Here is a 15,495-nt window from a genome sequence, read left to right as displayed (position 1 = left end):
AGCAATCACAGAGACAGAGAGAGTGGAACAGTTTAGTCTCATCATCAGCACGGTATTTTAAACAAAAACAAAAAATCTTGCACCACTTCCACTTTGAAATGGCTCACAGTATTATCTAAAAACTGAAATCGGGCATGACAATGGCTCTAACGATCATGACTATGAAAATATTACCTCACTGCAACAAGAGCCAGTTCCTAAAACAGACACACACACAGACACACAAATGCAGGGTGACATTACGCTGTGCTTTAATCTTAATTATTCACCTTCTCATTACATTTGAATGAGGCACAGCGGCAACTGGAGGCACTTTCCACGGGTTTCTAGCAGTTAAGCAACAGAGTGCTCAAGGCCGTGTGTCCGTGTGAGCGTTTCATTAGAGCAGGAGTGAGGCTGGGCCACATCAGTCCGATTTTAAATCAAACAGACACAACAGTAATAGGGATGGGATGAAGACGGCCCTTCTGTTGCCCTGCACAATGCAAATGAGACCACGAGAGGGGAAAAAATAGAAGGCGGCGAGACAGGATAGACAAAAAAAAAAAAAAAACGAGTGAAGAAGCGGAAGATGTGGGGTTGTACGTCTGTGTGGACCAATTTGAGTTTTAGATCTCTGGAGTGAGGACACTTTTTCGGAAACCTAGCCCGCTCTGATCGAACAGCTGTTTGACAGTTTAGAGGTCGTTTCAGGGTCCGCGTTAAAATTAGGTTTACCTCTGGGGTTTGATAGCCGGGGTTAGGCATTCGGCTGTGACAGTTGGGGTTAGAGTAAAGGGGTCGGGGAATGTGTTATGCCAACGAGGGTCCTCGCAACGATAGGAGCACAAATGTGTGCGTGTGGGCAGGAAGGGATGGGGGCACAGCTGGGTTTGAGGCAATGTGAGGGGGTGGAAATTCATTTGTGTGTTTGCAACATGTCAGAAAGACAGAAACAGAGAACTGGAGCGGCAGAAAACAGCGAAGAATGCAGCTGCACTTTAGAGCCTTTTGTTCATAAATCTGCACTGTCACTCACACACATCTGTACGCACACACACACACACAAAAAGGTACACACTACTGAAAGACAGGCTTAGTGACCTGGCGAAGGGGTCTTTGCTCTGTTGCTTAGCAACCAGGCTGAGCCCTAGAGTCGAGTCTACACACGCCGCCCAATTTTATCTAACTGACAGCATCGGCAGCGAACCAGAGCCGATCCAAAAAAGATTCCTGCAAAGGACTGCAAGTTTCTCATCAACAGGAGGAGCGCAGGGAAATTCCTCCATCTTGGATGATTACCAGTACACAAAGCACAGACGGGGACACTCATAATCATCCTTCAGGCCTTAACTTGCATGAATAAAATGAAGCATAAAGATAATGCTGTGCTCCTCAGTGGCTCTCTAAAGACTCTGGCTGAAGCTGTGTCCAGAAAGAAAGTTATGATCTCCTTAATTTGTGGTTGGGAGTTGGAGATATTTGGATTTTTTGTTTGTGTGTGGGGCCATGACTTAATACCATTTCACCTGTTCCACTAATATCCGTCTACACATACTTCATTGATTAGAGTAGGATCAAATCATTCACCGGTGTATGTAAATGAGATTAACTGTGCTCCACCTGTTCCATTAGCACCACACAATTTTCTTTATTGTGGGTTTAAGGCACCAACTTTTATGGAGTTTAATCCATGTATGAGACTGATGACGCCGATGACCTGTCCAGGGTGTATCCAGCCTAGGACTGGGCGATATGACCCCAAATTCATATCTTGATATTCTTTAGCTGGATGGCGATAAACGATATACATCTCGATATTTTTTAAATCCATAAAGTAAGAACAAAATGAGTTCTTAGTGAAAGCTGTGTCCCAAATCTCACACAGGCACTTTTATTAACATACAGCACAGATGTGCAAGGAAAAATTACTCAGAAATAAATTATCAGCATTTATTAAATAATAATGATCCATAAATAAAATAAAACAATGTTGTTTTTGTGCATAACAAAAAGCTCACAATTGTGCAGTCAAAATGTAAACTAACAGACACTGAGCATAATAACAAAGAGATTTCACAGCTGCTCTGTTTCCAAGTTCTACTGCGTGACTGACAGCCTGGAGTTTGAAATCTGCTTCGTAACCATGTCTCTTAACAGGTGCCATTTGTGGTCCTTATACACACACAGTACGGTAATATTACGTTGAAGCAGAGTACATATTACTCCGCGAGGCTCCTCGGTAGCCGTAATGCTCCAACAATCCTTTAAGCAGTGCAGCTCCGTAGCTTACCAAAGTCGTACCAAAACATTTTTTGAAAGGTTTCTGAGCGCTGTGTACCACATAAAATCGTTTTGAGGTCAGTAAACACAACCAGAATTCATACATAAGGCGCACGGGATTATAAGGGGCACTGTCGATATCAGAAAATCAAAGGATTGATTTTAAGTGTGCCGTATTTTCCAAAAAACACGGTAATAGCGACGACCCGCTAGCATGCTCTACCAAAAATAGTGCTTTGTTGTGTATCTGACGGACGAAAGCCAAACCAATTCCACACCAATGAAGTTGCAGCATTTTTACAAACCAATTCTGGTTCATCCGTTTCATTCAACGATCCGCTTTCGCCCTTCTCATTCTTCGCCATGGCTTTTCCGCTTTTTTCCCAAAACAAAGGCACTGCACATGCGTGTTTTACCCATATTCTATCGCGATATTTCATTTTCTTATCGTTGCCCAACATTATACCGGTATTACCGTGAACGGTATGATATGGCCCAGCCCTAACGTGGACTATATCGATATAAACGATATTGTCAGATCTCATATCTCGTATAAAAATATATCGATATATTTAAAAACTCGATATATCGCCCAGTCCTAATCCAGCCTCTTGATCACCATCAGCAGGGATAGGCTACACTCCTCCCCATCGCCCTGAATTGGATAAGCAGCTAAGAGCATGGGAGGATGGATGATTACATCACATGCCATCTTTCTGTTTCAGTTCAGTGTTATACATCACATTGTACCCCCGACTCTCGCCCCATCTGTCCTGTCTACATAGGTGACCTTGCAGTAAAGGTCAAAATGCCAGTATGATTTGCATGTGGTGTTCTTTTCTAGCAGATAGTAGCAGTCACAGGTCCACTGGGTTCTAAGAAACTGAGAGCGACCCTGCACAGAGACACTCTGGTCCAAAAACTTCTTGGTTTAATCAGGTCGAGCAGTGTCTTGTTTTACAGCCGCAGCACTAAGGTCATCTCAGACATCGCAGGAACTGCAGGAGATAATGGCGTATTTTGAGGTGAGAACGGAAAGGAAGAAAAAAAATGATGTGTTTCTTTTGTGGACAAGTTGAAGAACTAAGAGGAAACTCAGTGCAAGCTGTTATGCTACTCTCCGTTAGGCCCTGCTCAGGTCGGACATATTTTGCATGAGAGTAAATACTCTGGTTTATTTGGGTCATTACAGAGTCTGTTTGCATCACCTTGGGATCAGCACAGGACTGTTTGTTTTCACAGCCACAGTATCACTAATGCAGCTTTCAATCAGCGGCTTAAGACTAGCAGGGCTGTGTCGTTTGTCCACAATAATACCGGTATACATTTTCACATTATAAAAATAAATACATAAACTGTCATCTTTATAGCTCAAGTGTCATTTAATATTATGATATCATTGCTATAGCAACATTTATATTGTGTACAACAACAAGACAAGCCCAGACATTTCTGACAGCCAGACCCGCACCCGCCTCCGATGATCAAAAAGTAAAAGTAAAAGTAGCAACGAGTAACTTGTTTCACTACTTAAAGTAGGAAACAAAAAAGCACAATGAAGTACAACCAGGATACAGTGAAGGAGACACTAGCAGCTGGAGACATACAGCCCAAAAGTAAACAAATGGTTCAAATGAACTCGTTAAGACAACGCATGATGGGAAGAGCAAACAGTGGATGGAAATTACAGACTAGTTGACTAAGGATATGATGCCAGTTCAGTGGATTTCTGTGGAAAAGGATCCCCTTAGGAAGCTCGTTAAAAAAGTTCGACTCAATTTACAACTTCCCAGATAGAAAATATTTTTATTATGTGATTAATAAAAGTTTTCTCTTTTTTGAAATGGAACAGAAGGCAAAGGAAGGAGGGCGGGAAAAAGAAAAGGCTTCAGGAACAAGAGGGGAGGAGTGGGGGCAGAATGAGACAAGTTAGTTAAGGAAACTATGGTGCAGCTACAGAAGATTTGCAAGGTTAAGTTGGCTTAGTTCTTGTCAAACTGCTTTTACCTGCTTTGCTTTCACTAGTTTTCCCTGATTATGTAACACTTTTACTTAGAATTTCCACTACCTACCTGTGCTATCTTTGTGCTTTATGCTGTGTCACTGCTACTGCACTGTGCTGCTGCCGGCACCTTGTTTTAATAGATTTACACTCTGAATCAGGGAGTCTGTTATCAATTAATTAAATTAATTTGTAATTTTTTGTGAATATAAGCCTTTCATTTTGAACGATTAAGACAATGGAGGATGTCGGTGAAGTTCAGAGGACCTCCTCACCTTCAACATTACTTTAAGCAGTTTAAAATAAATTTAAAACTGTTTAATAATTAGTAAAACAATTGTCTAGACTTAAATAAAACCCTTCACACTTAAATTTATTCCCAACTCAAATTTCAAAGGCAGAAAACATCACATATTCCTCATTAGTTTCTTTACATCCTAAACTCATCGCCTACCACTAAACACTGAACAATAATAAAGTAAACTCTGTGAACTTTCTTTAGTCAAGCCATTTATAGAAATCAACTCCTCAATCAGTTTCAAAAGTTAACTGTGTTCCAGTCGCTGGCAGTGATTCAGCTACAGCCACGAACAGCAGCCCAAAACAAGGCGATGCCCGTCAAACTCTGATAAGGAGACCAGTACCCGATATAATCTCCTTTTCAAAGTGCAGAGGTCAGCGGCGCGTGAAGTGACCAGATCAGTGAAAATCTTAAATGTTTTGCTCCAGTTACTTTTTGGTGGAGCAAACATCACTAACGCTGCATCTGCACACGGACCATACAAACACCCCACACAGTGCAGTTCATGGTGTGCATGTTTGAACGTGAATTGGGATTTAAGAGGAATTAAGAGACGGACTTCCGTGTCAGCCACATCATCACTTACATGCAGATTTGTTTACCTGAGCTACAAACAAATCAGGCCCTCCCGGAGTCTAGGAGGAGGTGATAATCGTGCTGAAGATGTTTTTAACAAGGAAAATAACTGCTGCACTTTCCTCTGTTTAGATATGCACACAAAACAAGGTCTAATGCGTCTGAGATGCATTTGTGCCAGCATATTGCAGCAGGGTTCAGCTCGAAACGGGTAACAGGGAGTAACCTGCAGCCTTCTGATGCACTGCATATAGTTTTTGTAAACGATGTAGATCAGAAATGCCTGACCAAAAGCTTTTGGAAATTGGACATACTGTAACATAAATACAGAATAAATATACATTTTTAAATTATAGAAATAAATATTCATAGAAAATAATAGCGCAGGATATGTGCAAATTTAAGGTGCAGCAGGCAAATGCAATAAAAAAAAGAATATATCTAAAAGCCTTCTGCAGTTCTTCCCTGCCATCAGAGGAGCATGTGTACGTGCTTCAAATGCCTAAAAATATCAGTGTCAGCGCTGACATGTGGCTTCAAATCCTGCTCTCCAAGGAGGAAGTCCTCCACTGAGCCCATTGCGCCACTGTGTCTTACTTCCTACATTCACTTTTTCACTTTTTCACAGTATAGAGTTCACTTCATCTGGCCTGAGGGAACCTGCGACAGCCGCCAATCACTGACTAGATTCTCTTAAGCCTGAATACAGAGCCTGGAGGAAGTATGAAGGCTAGTCCTTTCACATCAGTTGTGTCACAATATGCTGAATGGATTACACTTGATATGATTTGTTTGGTTTATTTTCTTTTTTGGCAACAACCTTATTAGTTCCTGGGACCGACGAGATACAAGAACCTACTGATGTTCATGTCATTATTATTTCACAGACAAGTTTGAATGTATTAAATCAGAACAAGGACAGGCATCAACAACACTGCAGCCCTGTTGTCGGCACATACGTTACTGCATTCTTCAAAATCAGTCATGCAGACAAATACAAAAGATTTAAAGTGTGATTACTATAGCATTAACTTTGGTAGGGTTTTCCAGACAAGACCTCAAGGCTAACTTCCATGACAAAAGGGCATCACTTTAATGGGGAAGGTACCAGTAGACCTCACAGCAGGCCTGCTTTCATTAAGAGTTCAGTCACACAGCACTAGACTGCCTCGTAACCACAGGTCGGTATTCTACTACTTCCTGTAAACATGTCTGCCATGAGAATAATCTGAAAGTGGACTAATGTCACTGTCTACAGAGGATAAAGTATTAAAAATATTAATTTTAAAAGTATAAGTGTATAATTGGTTATTTATGACAAATTTCAAATTCAGCAAGTTGTGTTTATTTGAATTGGGGACAATTTTCCTCTGCTACATAAACAGTTGTTAAATGATGACATTTGAACCCTGCTTTCGGGTCTAAACTATTCTGTGTTTATTAAGGCCTTTGTGTTTTTAACATGTTTTAATGCTTTGTACCTTGTTCATTTTACTCTGAAAAAGCCCCTAAAGTCAGTGATAACTATCAGCCTCTCTTGGTTTTTATTACCACTGTTCATTTTACAGCTAAGTTTTAAAATCTTACATGTAACTACAGCCCAGCCCATGCAGCAGTATATTAATGACTAACCTCGTATTGGGGATGGATCATCTCAGCTGTTCTCCTGACTGATGTTTCGTCCGTTTACAGCATCCTGCAATATGATTGCATTTGTCCCTAACCATTGGGAACCCTCATGTTAACTTTTATCGAGTGGAAAAAAGTTAGCATTCATCCTCCAGCTTCACTGTGTTTATACTGTGCTAATCATATATTATGCTAGCTCTGTCGCTAGCCACCACGTAGCACATCATTATATATCAGCTAGGCCAACTTTAGTAACCCTACAAACGTCACTACTGTTTAGTTTTCTGTCTTTATGTTGGAAGTGATAGCAGAGCTGTACGTTTTAATTTTTCAGGAATCACTCAGTCAGAACATGTGATAACATCTGGATGTTAAACTTAATTGTTACACCTGTAGAGGAGTCACACTGATCATTTTATTAAAGATGAATTTAAACAGTTTTTAACTCTCAGTGATGCCGCAGTGTTTGTTTGACTTTGGGACCTGCAGCGGAGTTTGGACCCGGAAACAGCCAATGACGTATGACTTAAAGATACTGTATCTACATGAGGAGTGCAACATGGTAGCCAGGCTGACTCATTGTTGTAATGAACAGCAACAGTTCAGCTAGCGCAGGTTAACGGCTATCCAAATGTACCGTAATTATAAACTGCTACTAGATTTTTAGATATTTTTTAAAATAGTTCAAGTATTATACCCACTGTTTAAATATCAATAAAATGTCTATTTTTATGTTACTTTCATATATGCTCTTCTTTAAAAACACAGATCTGCTTTTACTTCTAAAGACATCTCTGCATTTGCAAAAAAAAAAAAAAAAAAAAAAAAAAGCAACATGTAGCAATATAACCCTAACTGTATGGAAATGTTAGCCAACTGGAACCCTGCAAACACAAACACAGCGCGCAGTCTGACGTAAAAAACAAACAAACAAAAATAAATAAATAAATAAATAAATAGAGGAAGGTGGACGCCTTTCATACTGTAAAACAAAATCTTTGTTTTCTTTGTTCACACATAGATATAAGAATTTTTTTTTGTACATTTTCACCCTGCATGGGTGTTTTTAAGAGTCCTTTCCTCAATGGCCTAAAATGCTGTTTACATGTCAGCGAGGCCAAAACAAATAGACAGGGCCTTACCGTAAAGCCAGTCTTAACTACAGTTTCAGAAATAGTCAGATTAAAGGAGACTTTCAATCAGAATGTCCCCAGCTTAGGCGTCTTATATCAAGTCACTTAAACTAGAAGTTCAATGCAAACTACCAACACTTGATATTTGCTGTTTCCAGAGTCATACAAAAAAAATGACCAACTCAACATTTGAACAAAAGGCTACAAATAAAATGTCAAATTGTTGTCAGGCATTCTTTTTATTTATTGATTTATTTACAAATCTCTCCACAAACTCTGAAATTATGTGGAATAACTCACAAGATTTTGGACCAATGACCTTTGGGTGTTATGCAGATGCTGTTTAAACAGAATTTGAATAAATTTCCCTGTTTATTCTACAAACTGTCAAAATACACTAACAGGCTACTTTGTTAAGTACACCTGTTCAGCTGCTTAATGCCAACATCAGTTCCCAATCTTGTCAGAACAGGAAACTGAGGCTGCAACATGCCAAGACTCATTAAACTGTGTAATACATTGGAAAATAGCTGCCTGGTCTGATGAGGCTCAACTTTTGCTGCAACATTTAGATGGCAGGGTCAGAAGTCGGCATAAACATCACAAAGCAACAGATCCATGCTGCTCTGTAGCAACGGATAAGGCTGCTGAAGGAGGTGTAATTGTGGGGGGTGGGTACTTTTTGGCACACTTTGCCACATCATTTAAAATGCCACAGCCCACCCAAATATTGTTGCTGACCATGTCAATACCTTTATGAGCACAGTGTATCTTCTTATGGCTGCGTCCAAGCAAGATAGCACGTCATGTCACAAAGCTCTAATCATCTCAAACTGGTTTCTTGAACATGACAGTGAGCTCATGATGGCCTTCACAGTCAGCATGTAGCTGAATCAATAAGGTGAAGGATTAACACAGTTCTGAAGGAAAAAGCTGGGTCCAAGCTGGCACTCGGAAGGTGTACGTAATGAGGTGGCCATTGAGTGCAAGCCTGATTGTTTCTGGTAATGATTAGATTATTTGCTTAGCACTCAAACATCAACATGCAGGAAGGAAAGTTGCAAGTCTAAATAAATACCTTCCATGGAAATTGCTTCAGGGCTGCATTTCAGAAGTAAAAGCACTTAAAGGGAACCAGCCTGTCACTTGAGAAAATTTGACTTGTCACAGCAGGAAAGAATAGGTATAAATAATGACACGAGTAATCATGTCATAGATCGTACCACTATCTGGCTCACCATCTCCTGCCAGGGCTTGCTGGGAATGCTTCGACAGAGCTGCAATTTTGCACACCACTGCCTGTGCTTTAAATACTGGGAGCCATTAAAATTGCGATTTAGAAGAGGCCTTTTATCATTAAACCAACTACTTCTTCTCCCTTCCCATCTCAGCGACTCATAAATCCCAGCCATAATTTATAACCACTTTGCGGCATTTTAAATTTGTCTAATGTGGTTTTCACTTGTGAAACGTTCCCTGAAATCATGGCACGTTAGCTGAACTGAAAACTGTCCTTAACACAGCCAGTCCAACCTCAGTTCAGACACCTGCATCTGACTGCAGCAGGAAACAACAACAGTAACTTCCTCTTTTTTTTGCCCGCGGTGCACTCAGGTGTGCACACATATACAAACGAGGACCAGTAAAAGAAAAATGAAAAGCTGGGAAAAGAAAGAAAGAATAGAGATCTTTGAATACCTGCAGAACAGGAATCCAACACACCCACAACGGGCATAAGATACCTATATCACATGTACGAAACATAGTGTGTCTCCTGCTGGACACCCCCCTCCGCCCACACTCACGTGCACATACAATCCACCCTGCACGTCAGAACAAGTCCTTACTACACGCATGAAATTCCTTCAAACCAAAACGACAACAGTGTTGTTGACTTGCTGTGTGGGGGGGGGGGGGGGGGGGGGGGGGGGGGGGGTTTGTGCACCTCCCATTCGCAATAACCTAATCTACACCCTTCTTCTTTCTCTCTCAGGACTCTTAAAGCACCAGCGTTCACTCTTAGCATCTAAACACTTTTCTCTCAGCTCAGGTAAAACACAGCAGAGGAAAAAGCCCCTTTCTTTTACGCAACTTATATGTAGATTATCTGACTTAATGCCATAACATTCAAATATAATTAAAATGGCTATTTTTACTTTAAAGTGGGCCCCTTTTAAAGTTCCTTTATTCTCAACACTTTTATATATTTTAAGTTATTTAACCTATAAATTCAACGCAGCTACTAAAGGACGTAACAGTGTAACCATTTTGTCAGTGGCTGTTTCCAAAGTCATGAATAAAAGTTCAGCCGATTATTTACAGAAGTTATAGAACCAATCCTCACAAAAAGCAGAAGCTTGTGGTGCGAAATCTTTACAAAAGTTTATTTAGAAATTTCTCCACCGGCTGTCACATCTGGTTAAATTCACAGAAAAAACTTGCAAACTTTTTTCCTTCTTTATGGAAGGAAATGATTTTAGCACCTTTAAATGTTTTCCTTTGCTCTCCATTCATTTTCTGAAGCCCCATTCACACATACCTTGACACCTGTGGATGATCCCACTTACCCACAACAATCAAAGGTTGCTAGGGAAAAATGTGCTTTCCGCAACGGGTTGGCAAGTGTTTCCTAGCAGCTGCTAGGTTTAACTGGCTGCAAAGAGGTCTACAGTACAGTGCACTTGCAATTACTTTGGTTGTTAGCAGGTTGCTATGGTTGCCTTCAGTTAGCGTGGATAAAAGCGGTTTGTTGGGAAACACTCGACAACTGCTTGCCCAGAGGCAGTGAAACTGTGAAAAGTGCAACGCAAACTACAAACAGATAGTCACCTTCAAAAGCTGCACCTTTTGAAATACACAGCTTTTACTTTGAAGGTGAATGGTCTCCAAACAACAAGAGGCCACAGCAATCTGCTGACGACCAAAGCAATCACAGGGAGGTTTTTAATGCAAATAATTTTATAGTCGGCCAGCAACTAGTCACCAACCAGTCGAGTAACACACATTTTCACCAGTGCCGGAGGTTCCTAAGAGATTTCTAGGCATGTTTAACTAAGCCCGTAACAGCTTATCCAACTAAGAGTGGTGACAGTTTGCCAGTCTATCACAGGGCTAACACAGAGCAAAGGATAACCACACATTCTCACATCCACATCTACACGTATCAGTTACACCTCACAGCAGGTAGGTTCCTGGGTTCAAACCTCTGGGTCTGCTGTGATATTCTTAAAGTTTCCTTGTGCCTACAGGGGTTTCCTCCCACAGCCCAAAGACACGCACTTTACATTAGGTTGTTCAGTGCAGTTACTTAAATATGAAGAAGGGTTGCAACTGATTACTGTATCAGTTATTTTACTCATGAATCATTCAGTTGGAAAAGATGAATTTGTTCAGTGAAATATCAAAGCATGACTGAGTGACTGACTGAGGGACTGGTGCGTCACAAAAACCAAACCATCAAAACACAGCGTAAAAATTTAATCACATTATTAATGGATAAACAACTTCAAGTAGCCTTTCAGTATCTAACAAACTGTGCACTGAAAATCTGAAGGACGACTCTCTTTTTGTCTTTATATGTGAACTGCAAACAAAGCTTTAGCTGCTGAACTCTACATCTGATTAATATAAAAGCAATACAAAGCTGTAGTACTGCACGGTTTCCAACAACGAAGCATCAACTGTGATTGTATCTGCACATCTTTCAGGCTATCGCATTAAAATCTAAACTTGTGCTCACTTCTCAAACTAATTTAGCAACGTTATGATTTAACCACTAAATAAGCAACACAGCACTTCCTGAGAATTCAAGATAATCGTTTGCTTGTTTCTAAAGCTGTCGAACTCTAGAAAGCATCAGCAAAGTGTATATGTAGGCCCACACATCTGAAACAAGAACAGGATGCCAACTAGGCGTTCAGTGTTCACTGGATACTCGAGGTGAATATTTGTTTGATCCACATTTAATTTACATACTCCATATTTATAGAAGTTTCAATGTGCGGTACAAGCACAGGTCAACTTTTGACCGTACTTGTTCTTCTTGTTGTAATTCATACCAACATTTCGATCTGTTCACGTGATCACTTTTACCAAGAACCACCCTGAACAGGAAGAACAGGGTCCCCAAAGACGACACGGCGAAAGAAAGTCCGCTCTGCATGGCAGCGGACTTTCTGAGCATGAGTAAAATTAAAGGTGGGAGGGGCTGATACACAAGCTGCTCTTCAGCCTTTTTGAATGGCAGAAGTTGATTTGGCTAGATAAGGATCACGTGATTTTGACAGGATGTGTTTTTTCTGTGGTGTTTGAGCTTACTTTAACCTTTTCGGTTACCTTTAAGATCACTGTCATATCACACGGGCTAATTCATTCAGAAGCACCGTCTCATACTGCTGTGCTCCTCAGACACATGCAGCATTATTTTTATTAGATTACAGCTGATTATACGCTGCACAGACACATTTGTCATGTTTGTGCACCGCAGGACACCTCAGGCATTTGAAAGCTGTCCTTCCTTCCCGCCATCTTTATCAAACAGCTCTTATGTTTGAGCTGAATTCCTGAGACTAACGGTGCTCTGACATGATGTTTTTTCATCTCAATTATGCAGTGGTTACATCAAATTTAAAATTACTTATAAGTTTTATAAATTAAGCTGGACTTGATTTTAGGTTCATGAATACCCTTCAGCTTTCATCCGAGACCCTTTTTCGATTCTGAAGGCCATAACAAACCTAAAAAGAAGTCCAGCTGGCTTCAACTCAAGCGCTTAAAACTACTCTGATCTGGATCAATGAGAACCTGCAAAGTCAAATTTATTAAATGACTTCTTTTTCTTTCACTCATAAATAAAGACATCTTTGTATGTGTGTGTGTTAATGTGTCTGTTAGGGCTGGGCCATATCATACCATTCACGGTAATACCGGTATAATGTTGGGCAACGACAAGAAAATGAAATATCGCGATAGAATATGGGTACGGAGCCTATGGAGCATTACGGCTCCCGTAGGCAGGAGCCTCGCGGAGTGATACGTACGGTGCTTCAACATAATATTACCGTATTGCGTGTGTATAACCTCTTTCTAAGTTTTGTGGATATTAAACACGGTTATGCTGAGGATATGTTGGCCAATTTCCACTGAAAATGCCTTTTGGTTAAACTGTCAGCAAGGAATTTGCATTTGCACTGTTACATTTTTATATAACTTTAATGCAAAAAACAGCTGCTTGTTTAAGTGAAAATACATTGATGTTTTTGTTTTTTTTTTCACTAATAAAATTGTGGAGTTGTAAAGTATTTTGTCTAGTGTCAATTATATCATCAGTTATATCGTTATCGCAAATTTTCAAATCTGTATCATGATAAATGCTTTTGGTCATATCGCCCTGCTCTTCACCTCCCTCTAGAAATGGACTGGCTTTTTAAACCATCATGCACACACTCACACTCCAATGGATGCATCAGATGAAACTTTGGGGGTTCAGTACCTTAAATAGCATCCACAGAACCACCGACCTTTTAATTAGTGGATGCTCTACCTTCTGAGGCACAGCTACATCCAAACTTACAACACCTAGTCCTGTCCAAATATCAACCGAGCTCAACCCCCACTTAGCTTCCAAGATCAGACAGGAACCATTTGGTACTCATTGGTTGTATTTCTGAGGTCAGCACATTGTCAAATTTGAGCTCATCTCTGATGAGCTGGGATGACCACATGAATGTTTACATTGTCATTTCTATGAGTAGATTTACTGACATAATGCATTCCCATTACCGGCCTAAACCTTATTCTAACCTCACCGCTAAACCAATCCTCTGACGAGGAGTTAGAAGGTGTAAACACACCTCTAAAACCTCCTCACTAGAGTAGTCTAAATTAAATTCAAACAAAATAGTAATGCAATACTTGGCTATGGTTTATGTTTATTGTCTTTCGGTTTCTTGGAGGGCGTCGGGTTAAGCGACGACAAATTCAGTCACTTTCTTGTTGTGTGGCAACCCACAAATGACACGCTCAGCGAGCGCATTCTTACATCTGTCCTTGTTTCAAAGAGCATCACTCTGTGCACGTCTTCATGTGAGGACATCTGACAGCTGCAGTTAGAGAAATAACCCAGACCTCATTCTTTGTAACCCAGCGGGGGGTTTCTCGTTTTATTTTTGAACACCAGTAAAAGCAGTTTGGTTTGACATTAGCGAAGCTGGACAGATGAACTGTGCTGATTTTTTGTTTACTTTTTTTAAGTGGTTTAAGTACATTTTATTTTACAGCCCAAGTAACAGCTGAGGAAAAAATAAATAACACTTACTTGAATTATTGCTGTTAAATTTGGCATTAACTTACAGAGCACAGCTCTGGTCTGCATGCACACGAGTGCTGACTGGATAGTTTGTCTGACTGGTTAGCTACTTTTCATATCTTTGATGTTTACTTTCTTCTCAGTCAGAGGCATAAAAGGCTTTCTATATGATTAAGAGTGCTCTGTTTTCACTAAGCTGGTTGAAACTCGCAATAAAACCTTATCTGACAGCAGCTCTACCTGAGAAAGCCCGCAGACAGTCTGTGCTCTCCACATTTTTTGTGTCATCAACTCAGGCTAATTAACTGCACACCAGTCCGTAGTCCAGGCGCCTGTGTGCGCTCGCTCACCCACATAAAGCGTTAATTTTTTCTACCTCCAGTGCATTTCCTGTATCAGCAGCAGAGCAGTTGAGGAGGGGACTTGGACTTTTTCACTAGTAATGCTATTACACAAGAGGCTAATGTGGAAACTCTGGCTGCCTCGTCCTGAGCCACACATGGATGATCATGACCGAGGCTAAATGACTTGAGGTGGATGTCTGAGAAGGATGGTGAAGAAGAGGAAGTGATACAGAGCGACAACAATCGCCACAGCTGAGCAGCATGCATGTGATTGAGGGGTGTCACCGTGCTGCTGCAAGGGCCTGTTTGTGAAACTGCTTTGTGCAGAGGTCCATGTCTAGACACCCACCAGCACCTTGAGTAGCCACCCACCCGCAGCCACACATCACCATCCACCCCCACATGCAGACACACGCCCACCACCATTTTACAGCTCCAATCAGATGTAAACAGCATGATAAATCTAACTTCCTGGTCTGTCTCCCTGCCATCTCTCCTCGGTCAAAACCAGACATCTCAGCTTTCAGTGCTCCGCCGACTCTTCTACTCTTACATCTCACACTGTCTCCTCAGCTCGAGCCTCTTCGGGGAGCTTTCCCACTCTCATTTATCACTGCTGGCAAGCACCTGCTTCGAGTTTGACACCTGCCTGCCAACACCAACCCGCCATCAACAAAAGAGTCAACAGGTCACCGTTAACAGTGTGCAGACCTGAGGCCCCCGAATATAAGAAACACACACACAGCAACACTCCTTCAGACAGTGAACATCCGTCCACACACCCACAGCCATATGCAGCAGAGGGATTTGTGAATGAGCCGCTGCTCTTACCTTGGCACTGGAATCCCTGCTTCCCAAAGCCCCTGTGGACAGAAAGACAGGGCTGTGAGATTTGGGGAATTCACAAGATATGCATTGGCAGTGACGCGCACGCGCGCACA

General features: G+C 41.1%; 1 protein-coding gene across 2 annotated transcripts in view; it reads right to left on the bottom strand.

Moving 5' to 3' along the window:
• The window catches only part of prkcba (protein kinase C, beta a), a 37,842-nt gene that overhangs the window by 21,420 nt on the left and 927 nt on the right, over positions 1-15,495 (bottom strand). For both annotated transcript variants that reach the window (XM_087841647.1, XM_087841646.1), the window contains exon 2: positions 15,386-15,417. In XM_087841647.1, the coding sequence (XP_087697773.1) occupies positions 15,386-15,417 (32 nt within the window). The remainder of the gene's footprint in view (positions 1-15,385; positions 15,418-15,495) is intronic.

The sequence above is a fragment of the Neolamprologus brichardi genome, chromosome 6 (assembly GCF_056152115.1).
Source record: "Neolamprologus brichardi isolate AB-2024 chromosome 6, ASM5615211v1, whole genome shotgun sequence".
Classification (NCBI taxonomy): domain Eukaryota; kingdom Metazoa; phylum Chordata; class Actinopteri; order Cichliformes; family Cichlidae; genus Neolamprologus; species Neolamprologus brichardi.
The sequence above is the reverse complement of the archived record's forward strand: the minus strand, read 5'-3'. Positions and strand labels throughout refer to the sequence as shown.